The sequence below is a fragment of the Podarcis raffonei genome, chromosome 12, assembly GCF_027172205.1.
Source record: "Podarcis raffonei isolate rPodRaf1 chromosome 12, rPodRaf1.pri, whole genome shotgun sequence".
NCBI lineage: Eukaryota > Metazoa > Chordata > Lepidosauria > Squamata > Lacertidae > Podarcis > Podarcis raffonei.
In genome coordinates this window covers 13945787-13960360 of record NC_070613.1, presented here as the reverse complement: position 1 = coordinate 13960360, position 14574 = coordinate 13945787, and the positions used below count along the sequence as shown (strand labels likewise).

General features: G+C 43.6%; 1 protein-coding gene across 3 annotated transcripts in view; it reads left to right on the top strand.

The window, feature by feature from the left end:
* Positions 1 to 4091: 4091 nt before the first annotated feature.
* PTPRN2 (protein tyrosine phosphatase receptor type N2) overlaps positions 4092 to 14574 on the top strand; it is a 608972-nt gene continuing 598489 nt past the window's right edge. The window contains exon 1 of one of the 3 annotated variants that reach the window (XM_053409491.1): positions 4092 to 4647. In XM_053409491.1, the coding sequence (XP_053265466.1) occupies positions 4512 to 4647 (136 nt within the window). In that variant the 5' untranslated portion in view covers positions 4092 to 4511. The remainder of the gene's footprint in view (positions 4648 to 14574) is intronic. The other 2 variants (XM_053409490.1, XM_053409492.1) reach the window with 2 other exon arrangements.

Below are 14574 nucleotides of genomic sequence, written 5' to 3'. Positions count from 1 at the left end.
CAGAAACCAATACCGCCTCCAGCCCCTCCCACAACACATTTAAAAGGGCACTGGATGTCAAGCAGCCAAAGGCCTGGTTGAAAAGGAACACTTTCACACGGCGCCTGAAAGGTATATAATGAAGGTACCAGCTGAACTTCCCTGGGGAAGGCATTCCACAAAGGGGGAGCTGTTGCAGAAAGTGCTCATTCTTGTCTTGCCATCCTCTGGACCTCTTCAAGAGGTACACAGAGAAGGGCCTCAGATGATGATCTTGGGGTCCCCGTAGGTTCATATGAAGAGAGGAAGTTCTTGAGGTATTGCGATCTTGAGCCATTTAAGGCTTTGTAGGTCAAAACCAGCACTTTGAATTGGGCCTGGAAATGAACTGGCAGCCAGTGCAAGCAATGCATACGTAAACATAATAAAAGGTATCCATTTTAAGGTTTCTGTAGCTGTTGTTTTTGCCACAGTCCTGTGTTACAATCACTTGCTATTCGATAACACTTTGATTTACTGCTATGATTCCCTCCCACCACCACCTTTGAATGAAGTGTGGTTTCTTTTGTTTTGCATTGCCTCTCTTTAAATAAAAATCCTTCCACATTCTCTAATTGATTGTATTCAGCGCATAAGTGGTGCAAACCAATGCCAATATTGATTTTAGTCTCTTTTTTTGCTGTCAGTTGCAGAAAAAACAACAATGACTGCTCAGTGGTAAGCTTTGATATCAAAGTTTTGTTCATCTATTCTAGTAGTTCACACTCCATTAAAAAAATACTTGTAAATCATAACTGACACATGTGAGCTTTAATTTTCTCCCCATGGTAGAAGCTTTTGAAGCAGATGCAGAAGATTTCCTGTTGTTCTAAATGTATTTCCTTACTAACCTCATCTTTAAATAGTTTGCATAAACCAAGGCTGCCATCATGCAGTAGAAAACCCTATGCTACATGTGCGTTGGCTCAGTCACATTCCTGGTACAGGCATGGAGACAGTGCACATGACCAAACTGATGTATATGCTAACATGTAAACGCAAAAAGAGCCCTGCTACTAGGTAAGACCAAAGGCCTTTCTGGTCCAGCATTCTGTTCCCACACTGACCAACCAAATGCCTACAGAAAGCCCTGATAGGATATGAGTGCAATAGCCACTTTCCTCTGTTGTTGCCCAGAAGTTGGTACTCAGAGCCATGCCATCTCTGATCCTGAAAGCAGAATGTAGCCATCATCACTAGTAGCCATTAATAGTCACTTCCCTCCACATCTTGTTGCAGCAAACTCCATTGTTTAACCATGTGTCTGAAGTGGTACTTTTGTCTGTCTTGAATCTCCCACGCTTTGGCTTCATTTGAAACGGAGAAAAAAGCCTCTATCCACGTTCTCCTAAAGGAAACGGGTTTCATGGCATCTATCATGTGGAGAACTCACTTGGATAGGCTTTATAAATACATGTTGCTCCCCTATGCTAGAGTCATTGAACTACTGTTCAGTACTGACTGTTCTGAATAGCAGCAGCTCTCGCTAAGGTATCAGGTGATATTTTTCAGCTCTAGGGATTGTGCTAAGGTTCAAACCTGGAGCCTTCAGAATGGGCCCATCTGTAACACTATGATGAGTGCGTTGTTTTCAAAAACAAAAAAAAGGTGAGGAGTGGGTAGTTTGGGGATTGCAACGCCTTCCTCTTGCTAAGTTTCCCATTGTTAGGGTGAAAATGGGAGTTTGGGGTACCAGCTGACTATATAAAAGATCTTTGAGGGGATAGAATAGAGGCTTTAAAATTGTTCCTAATGTATTTTGTATCATCAGTGTTGATAAAAATGTTGAATTTTTATTTACATTGCCTTACCAGTGTAGTTCGGTAACTTGCAAACAACAGAAACTACATTACATTACACTACATTTCTAATATATTTTGATAAATGGTAACTAATGATAATGATAAATACCTTGTCTTGTCACTTTCTGCCATATGTTATTGTCTTAGTCAGAGTTATGTTTTTCATTCCATGTAAATTCAATACGGTCATTTTTCCAGGGTTTCTTTTTTTAAAAACTACATACTCTTTTTCCAGCCATATGGCTTGCACAGCCCATGAGAATTCAACAATTTAACTTTCAACAGCTTCATTTTTCATCGTGTCCTTTCCATATTGCCTATCTTTGCATTTTTGTTTGTTTCTACTTCAGTTTAGCCATCTGAAGTTACATATCTTGCAGCAACGAACTTTCTTCAAACCATAATTCTTTTAAAGCAAACTCATAGCTTAGAATAAGTGCTTTACAGAAACCTTACCATGCTTTGCAATAAAAATATTCAAAACTGGTGGTGTCCACTACAGGCTGCTTAAACAGTGAATTGACTTTTGTTTAGTGATCCTCTGTGTTGTCCTGCTCCAACCAAGTTCTACTCAGAGTAAGGCCATCAAAACGAATGGACCTTAGTGACATCCAATTCCAATAGGTTTACTCTGAGTGTGACTAATGTTCACTACAATCTTACAGTCAGGCATTTTATGCATGGCTAAAACCAAAAAGTGGGGAGTAGCCTCACTCCTTGCTGGCCATGTACACAGTGTATGCACTGTGTTGACACATACATCAGTATATGTGAAGGCTCCCTCCCTGCAGACATCCATACTATATACATGGGATGCTATGGGGCAGGACTAGTTGACATATGAGTGCACCCCACCCACCCCTGCCCTAGTCTTACCCCTGCAACTAATGCTGGAATAGGACTTTGTGTTAAAGAATTAAATAACAAGTACTCTAACCCAGAAAGGGATGAGCCAACATTGAATACTGGGGAGAATGGATGCCCAACAACAAGACCACTACCACAAATTCAGAAGTGCATAATAATTTGTCCAAAGACAAGGATTGATGCTGGGAATGCAAGTTGGCCATAAATGGACTGGTTGGGTCAAAATCAACGATGTGTGGTTTTCACTGCAAAAATGTGGAGTTAACAGGCAATCCAGAGGGCAAAGTGCAAATATTTTCCTTTAATAAGTCCAGGCGGGGACTGGGCAAAATGATAAGTATAGATGAATAACCACCCAGTGGTTAATCAGAGGGAACAGTCACACTTTAACATTTTGATGTTATCAACAACAGGAGCGACATTACCTGTGGCTCTCCAGTTTTTCAGACAGGGTAATTAACTCGAGATGCTAATTGGAGACTGAGCCTAAGATCTTTGGCATGCAACCTCTGCATGCACCGCAGATGTTCTATCACTAAGTTACGGCCATCAAACGCATTTCACTGTGTTACATAAGAAGTAACCACAACAGATCCTCTCTCTACCTTAGCACCAGGAGAAGGACTTCCAAGTCAGCAGAGCTGACCCTACTCAACAGAGCAGACGGAGGCAGCAAATGCTGTGTGTGCAATGCACTCTATCCCCGTCCCTTATACCCTCAGGTGCTGTTGGAGAAGTTGCATTCAGTTCTGCGCACGGAAGCCGTGCGTGTCTGTGCCTGCGGAGATGCCATCTGACCCTTTGCCTCGGGCACCAAAATGCCTTGGGCCAGCCCTGCAAGCCAAAAAGGTGTGTGGCATTTAAGAGCAGAAGAAACGCCTTTCTGCAAGAGAGCACAGCTTCATGAGGGATGCCCAGCTGCACAGGCAGGCAGCCCTCCTCAGAGATGCACGGGAGGTGAATCTGGGCAGGTGCAACTTGTCATGCTCCACTTCCTGCCTGCATCCTCCTTTCCCACACAAAGCTATTATTAAAGGCACAGGAGCCCTCTCCTCCTTGGCAGTAAGGCCGACCCCCATCCATTGAGCCAGCCTGCCACTGAGAAACCCCCCCCCCCAGGCGAACCACTACTAGCCTCCTGGGCTCTGCCTGCCAATCTCACCCCAAGCATTTAAAAAAAGAGGAGAGCTCCACTTTGCAAACACACCCAACACACCCACCCTAAAACCTGGTGGCCAGAGAGCGCCTTTGGAGCAGGAAACAGCTGGGCTTCCATTTTGGACCCTGACCTCTCCTCCTCTCCTCCTTAGTCGGATTTGGTCGGCCAGTCCCTCTACCTGTAGGGAAGTTAAGCCTTGGGGAGGCGCGGCCGGGGTGGGAGGGAGGAAAGAGATGGAAGGGGTGTTGAGGAGGAAGAGGAAGAAAAAGGTCCAGCGGGCGCGCTTGGCCCGCCTCGGCTGAGGGAAGGCTGTGGAGCTTGCAGCGCGAGCCAGTAGCAGCAGCAGCAGCGCGTCGAAAGAGCTGCGCGAAGAGAGCAGCAGCAGCAGCGGCAGGCAGTTCATTGCGAGCAGGAGGAGGAGGAGGCGCCTGGCGCTGCCGGGCGAGGAGGAAGCGAGGCAGGGAGGGGCCGCCTGGCTGGCTGAGGCTGGCGAGCCGAGGGGACGGCGCTGGTCGCTGTCCTGGGTGTTGAAGGGAGCCTGCCGGGGAGCGCCTGCAGCCTGGCCCCGGAGCCGAGGTGGCATGGACTGAGCCGCTGCGAGGGGACAGGACGACGAGGCGGGCCGGGCAAGCAGGCAGCAGGCAGGCGCTTGCCATGGGCCACGCATGATGGGGTCGCCCGGCACCTCCAGCCTCGCGTTCCGCCTGCTGCAGCAGCTGCTCCTGGTCCTCGTCGTCGCCCGGCACCGAGGCGGAGCCGCCGCCGCCGCCGCCAGCGCCGCTGGAGCAGAGGCCAAATTCGGTGAGTGGAGAGCTGGGCTGCAAGGGAAGGAGAGGCGCGCGGCGGAGGACGCGCAGGGCAGGAGGCGCCGCCGCAGGAGGGAGGAGAGGGCGGGGAAGGGGAGAGGCTGCCCGCCGGGCCAGGGCAGGTGAGCCAGGGCCGCCCGCGGGCGGGAAAAGTGGCGACGCCGCCGACGCCGCCATCCCCTCGAGCCTCTGAGGCGCAACTTGTGAGGAGGGCGAAAGGGCGCGGGGATCCTTCTCTGGCTAGCGCAGGAAACCCTGCCCTCCAGGGGCCTGCCTCTGTCCCCGCGCCCGAAATCCTTCTCCTGAGGAGACCTTCTGTTTCCCTCCACACACCCTTCAGTCGACACGCATTAATTCCTCCCCTCATATTCTTACTGAGGTGCGCAACACCTGCTAGCCGCGCGTGCGTGTGTATTCAATTAATTTAATTTCACAGCTTTTGTATACCGCTTGGTCAGTGACAGAAACCCTCAAAAGCGGTTTCTACGCGTGTGTGTAGATACACCCACACTTACACGCGTGTATTTCAAGTCCCCTGTTAGCAGAGGTTTGGGTCAGCCCTTGCGCACCTGTGTGTTTTTACCTGCCCCCTCCTCCCTCAGGTGCTCCCATTGTCACCCAGTTGAGCCTCACTGACTCACCCCTTGCAGGGCTTGAGGGGAGGCCGCTACTACTTTGCAGACCCCCATTCCTCCATGTTAACCCCCCCAAATGTTCTGTCCAGAACCAAGAGATCTCTTTCACAAATCATCTTCTTACAAGTTATACTTTGTGAAGTCTATGGCAATAGCAAAGCAACTGCATTTCCACTTGTGGCCTCCACACGCTCTATATGCACCTGATTACAGGGCCAGCTCCAAGGGCTGCCCCAGTTACTTCAAGAATGTTCATTTCTTCATACCCACAGGCTGCTGCGAACATCCTACAACCTACCCTGCTCTCTTAATGTTCCTTGCTAGGCCCATCCAAAGTTAGATAACCGACTCATTGGCCTCCTCAGTGCACACCACTGATATTTCCCCCATTTGAAACATCTCGCCTACTTCCCCGTAAAGCCTGGTGGTGGTGTTTTTCCAAAATTCTACATTGTTGTGAAGTGCCCTGAGGACTCTGGGTGAAAGGCAGTATACAAATTTAATAAACAGCAGCAGCAATAATGCTAAATTCAACTCACTGAATCAAGAAGTTCCATTAGTCACATGTACTAGAGTTGATCACCCAACTGTTGTTGATCATTTCATAAACCTTCATAGACAATTTCTTACTGGAGAGTCACACATTCCCTTGGTGAGACTCTTGCCCTTCAACTTTTTTACCAACCTAGCTTATTTCTCTTCTTCAATTCCACCCCCCCCCAGCAATATTCAGATGGACCATTTCCCTTTCTCACCTAATTAATTCAGGTAAAGTCGTTTATAGGTCAGACTCCCTAGGCAAATTGATCCTCACTATATACCTATCAAACTATCATCTCGTTGAACATGCTGGTCAAAAATGGAGTTCTTTTTATTGATATTACCTTTTTGTAGTTGTAAGCAATCCTTCTATATCAGATACACTGAATATACATTCCTTACCAATAAACACTCCAAATGAAGGAAATTTTCAATATAATTTTGTAGTCATTCTTCAAAACCTTTCCCCCCTTTTAAGAGATATCCTCCCAATTTAACTAATGTTGCTGTTAATCCTCTAAAACTTGCACCATATCACTCTTTACCTGTTTAACACTTCCTGATATCTGAGCTCCTCAAATTAAAAGCATTCCCGTTATAATTGTAGTGTACAGTGGTATTCTGAAACTAAAATGAATTCTAACTCTATAAGCCCATTTATTTTGCCAATAACAATATAGTGCAGATTTCAGTTGCAAACTCTCCCAAACAATGACATGCTGACAGGACTATCGTTACAAACTTCTCGTGATGAAAACAAAAACTTGTCTTTTGGCACCTTAAAGTCCTACAGATTTATAAGCTTTCAATCTTCATCACAATCCGTCTTGTAGCCTTTAAGGTACCATAATAGTAGCTTTTGCCATAAAAGCTAGCTTTTCTATCCCTCTAGAATTTGTTCCCTTATTAGCTGATTCCCTATGAACACATTTTATCATTGAAATTCCATAGTCTCACTGGAGTCACACAGATACCTAGAGATACATTAAAGAAAGCCAGACTTTGAAAATGACATATTAAGTCACATACTGAGAATCTGACTCAGTGCCATTAATCTGTTCACCCCAAGCTTACTTTATATTGGGGGGGGGGAATCATTTTTACTGAGAAGCCACCTGAGACCCTGCAGTGTTACAATGACCTATATAGGCCATTCCAGCCTCATCTTTGCTATTATTTTTGTGAGAGAACAGGTTGCCTCAGCTTGTGTCCTTGTAGAGCTTGGCACTTACTGTCTAGAGCAGGTAAAAGAAGAATCAGCCTTACATTAGCCTCTGTTAAAAGCTCTCTGTTAGTAAGAGCAAATTAATAGAACCTATGTTTCCATGCTTGCTTCCCAGCTGAAAGGGTCATGGAATTAAGCTGATAATATTTGCAGGAATCTGCATACTGAGATTAAAATAATAATGTGTTCCATATGTTAAAAGATGTGGACAGGTGTTTAAAGGAAACTGGATTGGAGGTAGCACTACTAACAATTATAAATGGCACACAAAAACCATTCCCAGATCTTGTTAAGGGATGCACTTCTCCAGAGTAAACACTACCTGTTATTTATAAACCGAAATCCACCCTTTCACTGCTCCTTAACACATTTATGCATTTGCCTCATAATGGTCCTAAGCATGCATTGCAAATAATTTGGGAAGCACAGGAAGGATAACACAAAATCAGTACGTGATTTCCCCCAGATGGTTTTCGAAAGGTCAGCCTGCGCACTCTTGATTGATTTGTGCTAGCACTAAAGTCAATTTAAAGAACAAACCTGCCCTTGAATTAAAAAGCAAACTCAGAACTAGTTAGGCAACCTTGGGGGCGATCATAAATGGAGCCCACTCCTTTTTAAAACAGGGGAATAATTTGAAATCCCAGCAGTGTGTTTGAAAAGGAGAAAGAACCAGGAAAACAAGCACTTTGCTGCGATTTAAAAGTATTTCCTATTTTAAAAAGGAGTGGGCTCCATTTATGACTGTGCCTAAGCTTGCTTAACTAATTCTGAGTTTGTCATGCTGTGGTGGAAATAGTTTTAAAATATTATTTTAAGAGATTATAGAACATTATCACTAGGGCATGGGCAAAATCGCCACCAGGGTCTTTTTCTCTGTTAATAAAGTGTTGATAATGGGAGAAATGTAGTGGTGCCAAGAAGTGTTTCTACCTTGAAAATAAATATCTTTCTGAAACATCTGACTGAATATAACCAAAGTAAATGCCACCACATTTGAAGAACAGAAAACAGATGCAAGGCACTGATGCCTCGCCTTCAAACTATCAAGTTTATGTTGTTGCTTTTCCATTTTCTTGTTTCAAAATATCTCTTGGAACTGAATGTTGAATTTTTAATGCGTTCAGACATGCATAAGTAACTACTTATTATACCAGCAAACATATTATTTGTTTTTATAGTGCCGTTGGTGCATACGATTCTTTATACAGCAACATTTTATTCATTTGGAATATTTAGGACCTGCGTTTTCAATCTGAAAAATGTTCCCAGAATGACAAAGAATTATTATTATTTTTTTAAAAAGCAACATCAAACAGATTTAAAAAGCAAAATAAATCCTGGAATAAATCCACAATGGAATAAAAATAACAAGGCAGACTACCTAAAAGGCCTGGGTAAGTAAAGTCCTTACTTCAGGTTTATGGCAGGCAAGGTTTTCCTAGGGAGAGTATTCAAAAGATGGGGTGCCACAACTGAAAAGGCCCTAAATGTGGGTCACCATCTTAATATTTGGGTATGCTTTATCTTAAGTATAAAAAAGTGTCACTGGCTCAAAGAACATGCAATCTACAATTTAATATTGGAAGAAGAAAGCAACAGAGAAAAGTATGAAGGATAGGGGGAGTCAGGTGGGATGAACAGGTACTAATGTAGTGATGTGTTTTCAGTTGGGGGTGATGACTAAAGGATAATGATGAAAGGAGGACTTGAAGGGAGAAAGAGAGAAAAATGATGCTATCAAGAAGTTCTGGGAGACAGTTCTCTAGGTATGAGGAAAGTAAGTGAGAAAGGGTGAAACTTCCAGGAACCAAAAGTATTTGGTACCGCTGAAGATGGTAGAAGCAAGGACCACCGTAATGGATTTTGCTGTCCACTTAGATAGCTTTAAAATAGGATGGTACAAATACATGGAGGATTGGACTATCAGTGGTTGATAGTTATCATGGTCATATTTCCACTGCCACAGGCAATATGCCTCTGAACCACCAGTTACAGGGGGAACACAAATGAGAGAAGGCTATTGTGCTCATTTCCTATTTGAGGAATTTCCATAGGTATCAGTGAGAGCAAAATGCTGGTTCTACATGGTGCCCTCTTCAAAGGCTGGGAAGGTTCTCTGAAGGTACGCCTCTAGGGAGCTTCCCTGAGCACAGCCTTCTCCATAGGAATGATATCTTTCACCAAAGATTGAAGAGCTGCCCTGGACAGGAGTGCCAACTTGGCTCCGCAACCGTGGGTGCCTGGGGACATGGGTGCCATGCAGTGTGCATGGCCCTGGCACCGAAATTTGTGGGTGCCTGGCCCCTTCATGGGGAATTTTGTGGGTGCCCGGGCATCATTTAGACCTCATTTAGACTTCATTCCCCATTATATAATTGATTCACAGTTCTATCACATTGAAAGGATAGGGAATAAGGATTCAGCCTGTGCTGGAGGGCGTGTGTGTGTTACACTCCCCCTGAAAACTCAGGTTTGCTCCTTGGGTGTACTCCTGGATTAAACCCTGAGTCTAGATGCTTAGGTTTTGGCCAGGAATGTGTTTGCACATTGAAAACTAGTGTGCCAGCCACACCTGTTCCTGGAGTTGTCTAATCTGGCCACAGCGATACATGGCAAGAGGAAATAGAAGTTGTAGCTTGCATGAACTGATCTATCCTAATCATGTCATGGCCCTATGCCAAATCCTACAGACAAGGAGGCAAGACTGGACTACAGATAGCTTCAAGTAAGCAACTTGTTCCAACAGAGTATGGCAGCAAACAGAACTTCCTGAAGCTCCTGCTCTCAGACTCTCTCAGCCTGTGCCCCCTTATGACTAACTACAGAGTCTTAACGGGCCAACTCTCTGGCCTAAGATGGCCACCCCTCCTCAATTCCCTACTGTACTGGTGAGGTCCTGAGGAAAGGTTTTGGCTCCTGAGAGGGAGGTTTGCCCGTGAGGATCCAGGCTCTGGTGAGCTTCTTCTGGAGACTATGTTCCTCAGCCTCGGTTGTTTCCTGTTATTCAGCCGCAGGCTCGGGCCCTGTGTTGCCTAAGCTGCAAAATCTGCTGCTTCTGGCCCTTGCTACTGCTGGACTCGAGTCATGACACCTTGACTGTACCAGCCTGGAGCAACAAAAAAGCAGGAAATCTGCCCCTCCCTGCTCCAGTTCCATCCTGGCCAGTATAAGATGTCAAGGATTTGGATGCAAGTGTCATCCTGTGGCTCCCAGTTGGGATTTATGACTGCTTGGCCTGACTACAATCCTATCTCTCCTTAGGTAGCAGCTAAGTCCCATTGAACTCAGTGGGACGTGCTTTTGAGGAAACACGTGTAGCTGTGTTATGCAAGTCCGCAGTTTCACAATGGCTTGTTAAAGAACACAGTCTCTTCATTCCGCTACTGAACAAATTAGCATTGGCGGTATGTATTAGCTACTAGTTGGCATGACTGAATTGAGCAGAGCCAAGTTACAGTGATCTGGTTCATGTGTTGTCATGGTAAGCCATGCAGGAGTGCGTGAAAGTGTGGCCTCCTGGAGAGAAGTTTGCAGCCCCTTTGCTGCTCCGTAGCCCTTTTACTCCTGTGTGCACTAAGCTAAGCCAAGGTTTGGCTTGGTGTGGCATCCAAACCCAGGCTCATGGTTAAGCTCTCTCTTCACTAACCACAAGCTATAGCAAAGCTTTGTTCTTGCACCTAAACTTACCCTCGTAGAACATCGTATCACGTTGAAGAAGTAGAACACCATAATATCATGTTGAAACTGTATACTGGGGATTTGGGGTGCTATAGAAATTAAAGAGATAGGATCATACAAGGATAGGCATTAATGTTAGAATATGGACATTCTTAATAAATGGTCACATCCAATTTAATCTTCATGTGTGCCTCCTTTCCCTGACATATCAGAGATCATTGCTAGCTCAACTTGTTGCATGGAAAATTTGCACTCGCTCACTCAGAAAACCAGCTACAAAAAACAGGGTCGCGTTATGGACAGCGGCAGGAAAGGAGGAAAAAATTCCAGGTGCAAGAAACACTATTTATTCCAGCCTGGTGTATTTTGGAGGGAAATCCTTGCTCGGAGGCACATTTCTAGCAGCAATTTTTGAATGTAAAGGAGATTATATCACCTGTATTTCTAGCTTGCTTGTTACATTTTGATGTGATATTCTGGCAGCCCCATTAGTGATATGGCTCGATAGCTTGAGTTACCCGAAAATTCATTTATTTTTAATCAAAACATTATCTTTGGCACTTTCCCCCCCTATTGCCATCTGCATAAAGTTGCATATATATTATTATATGGTGAGTCCAGCTAGTGGTGGTATGGTAACATCTTTATTCATGGGAGCAAGCAAGTAGAAAGACACACAAAAGCCCCAACCCTGCTGCTATACATAGGCACCTGGGCTAGGACTACTAACTAGCTAATTAAAAGCAATCACTACCTACCTTAATTAGTTCCTGGCTGCTCTGCTACTATGCTGTGCCTGCAATTCAATACACAACATATATGGTAATTTTTCAGAGTCTTGGAGATGGCATTGCAGAGTTGTCATCTGCTTTCGTCTCAGGACAAATTGGTTTGGCAAGTTTTTTAAAAAAATATCACCAAGCTTTTACACTGGCAAAGCTGAAACTAGCCTCCACAAGTAAGATACGTTAATACGTTTCAGCTGACAGTTGTGATGGGAAGCCTTATGGTAACATATCCCTTCTCCAGATTCCTAGGAACGTTTCTGATGTGGGCTCTTCAGTGTATTTTTAGTACTTGAAAGAATGCTTATCTACAGAAGCACTCATGTAGCTCTTTAAAAAGAGGCTTTCCATTTATTCACAGCAGTGCTCTGCTGTTGCAATAACATTTTTTTAAAACTCACCTCTCTAGCATAGAAGTAAACATCTTACTTTTTTTTTTTTAAGGACCACATAGCCTGACTTCCTCTATATCAATGTCACCTGCAAACTTGAAAGCCTCAGATAAAGGAAGGTCCATTGAGCTGCCCAAGCACCAGGGGAATTATGGTCTCACTCCTCCTCCTCTGTGTTCTGGAGGTGAATGTCACCCCCTGCATCCCTCTCAGTTCTTGGAAACCATATTTGTTCTCCCACCCTTCCTTCTGCAAATGGTGGTCAGTGCTCTCAGAGTTAGCTCATTTGTCCAGCATGGTCAAGCAGATTCCGCACCAGCAGAAACAGCTATACAGTTGCACTTGTTGGCGTTGGGACACACAACAGTCACAATTCATCGCAATATCAATTAATGTAATGTTTCAAATATTTTGTGTATCATTGAAGTCTGGTGAACCGTTGAAGCCTGGTGGTTGAATCTGACAAAGTTTGTACCACAATAAATTTATGGGTCTTTAAACTGCCACAGGACAGAACTTCATAAGCCTTGCTATGAGTGTTTAATGTGGCCAAACCAAAAAAGTCTGGTTTGGATTTGAAATATGTTATTAAAATCATGTAAGTGATAATCTGAAGGCAGCCCTGTTTCGGGGAGTTTTTAATGTCTGATGTTTAATTGTATTTTTAATATTTTGTTGGAAGCCGCCTAGAGTGGCTGGGGAAACCCAGTCAGATGGGCAGGGTATAAATAAATTATTATTATTATTGATAATGATAATGATAATGATGTCTTAGCATGTGCCTGTTGACATGAGCCAAGCCTAAATTAATCTATTTTATAATAAAACTTTAGATGCATTACATGCACATTCTAACTCATCAAGCAAACAACATTTGCAGGAATGAATCTGCAACAATGAAAAAGAAAACTCAAAAGCTGTGCCAAGCTCTCTGGCATTTGGCATATGAGAAAGAGAATTTGCCACCAGGAGTTAAAGGAAATGGGTGGGAATCTGAGAATGGTTTTCTATGTAAGCTTTCAATTTTGGTGCAGCGAATTCATGAATGTAAAAGAGGAGGAAAATGAGCTAGTGTTTGGAATAAATACTCAGCAACATATGACACCATTTTTAAAATAGTGGTTTCCTGGGAAATCATTTGTTTTCTCATGCTTACATAGTGCTTACAGTGCAGAAGGTAACTGGAGGCGAATATTTATGAAAATCGTTTGTGCTTGAAGGGATGCATATATAACAAAAGAGGGGTTTTCTTCCAATATTTTTAAGGTAAAGAAGGCAAACCTACCCCTGCTGTGATTCTTTTGACTTCAAATATTAGAAAATTAATTTGACATTAATATCCTGTTTTCGGTCATGCACACATGTTGCAAGTGGTTAAGATGGAAATCCTATACAGTACACACTTATCTCAGAGAAAGTCTTACTGAGGTGACGTCTGAGTAAAAATGTACAGGTTTGCACTGTTAGTCTGATTTAAATCAATGGAACTAGATCATAATTATGTGGTGGATTGAAGGGACTCTGGGGAGGGGGGAGGGCACAAACAATATTTTTTATTGAATGGAACTCTGAAGTATTCTGGGTGGTCTTTTTGAAAACAGGATTTTAAGACTTGTGTATGTTTTTGCTACCAGAGAATTACAAATAGTAACTTCTTCCCCGATAAAACCTGTAAGGTATACATGACTCGAAAGGTAAGTACAAGTCCTCAGAAACTTAAAAACAAAACAAAACACAGCTTAGCCTTCTATTATTATTATTAAATTTATTCAGAACAAAAACCTATTTCTGTGGTCAGCAGGAAAAGTAAATTGCCAGAAGTGTTTAATCCTTTCATGAAAACTCAGAACCTGAGCTGCATGTAAATTAAGTCTGCTCATCCTCCCAACCATAATCTCTGAGCTGAAAATATCTCATTGTAAATACCAGCCTTCTGTTTGCCTAATTTTAAAAAAGTGGGTTTTTTATTCTTAATAATTGCAAGTTGTTTTTTGAACCCTAACTTTGAGAATGCATTTATGCATACTGGCCCAAGGAAGTTTTTGAACCCGGTTGGAGACAGGGTAACTGCTGGATTTTTTATATATATATATATATATATATATATATATATATATATATATATATAAAGGGAGACAACTATTACTTGCTTCTTTGTCCCAGTAACCTTTGGTGCAACCTGTACCACCTAACAGAACCTAATTTTAAGAACAAAGCAAGCCAAAGTATAGGAAACTGGTGGAACTGAGCAGTCTTAAATTAGCTGGCATAAGTCACCCCTGTTCCAAACTCTGTTTGCAAGAAGGGCTAAAGCTGCCTGAATAGGACTGAGTAAGGCAGAGGGATTGTTGTTGTTGTTGTTTAGTCGTTTAGTCGTGTCCGACTCTTCGTGACCCCATGGACCAGAGCACGCCAGGCACTCCTGTCTTCCACTGCCTCCCGCAGTTTAGTCAAACTCATGCTGGTAGCTTCGAGAACACTATCCAACCATCACGTCCTCTGTCGTCCCCTTCTCCTTGTGCCCTCAATCCTTCCCAACATCAGTAAAGCTTTAAAACAGAGTTTGACTTGCACCACTCTTTTGACCAGTGTAAGTTCTGCCAGGTTTCCAGTCATGTGACTGAACTGAAACAGGTTTGGAATAGGAGTAAGCATTTTTCTTGC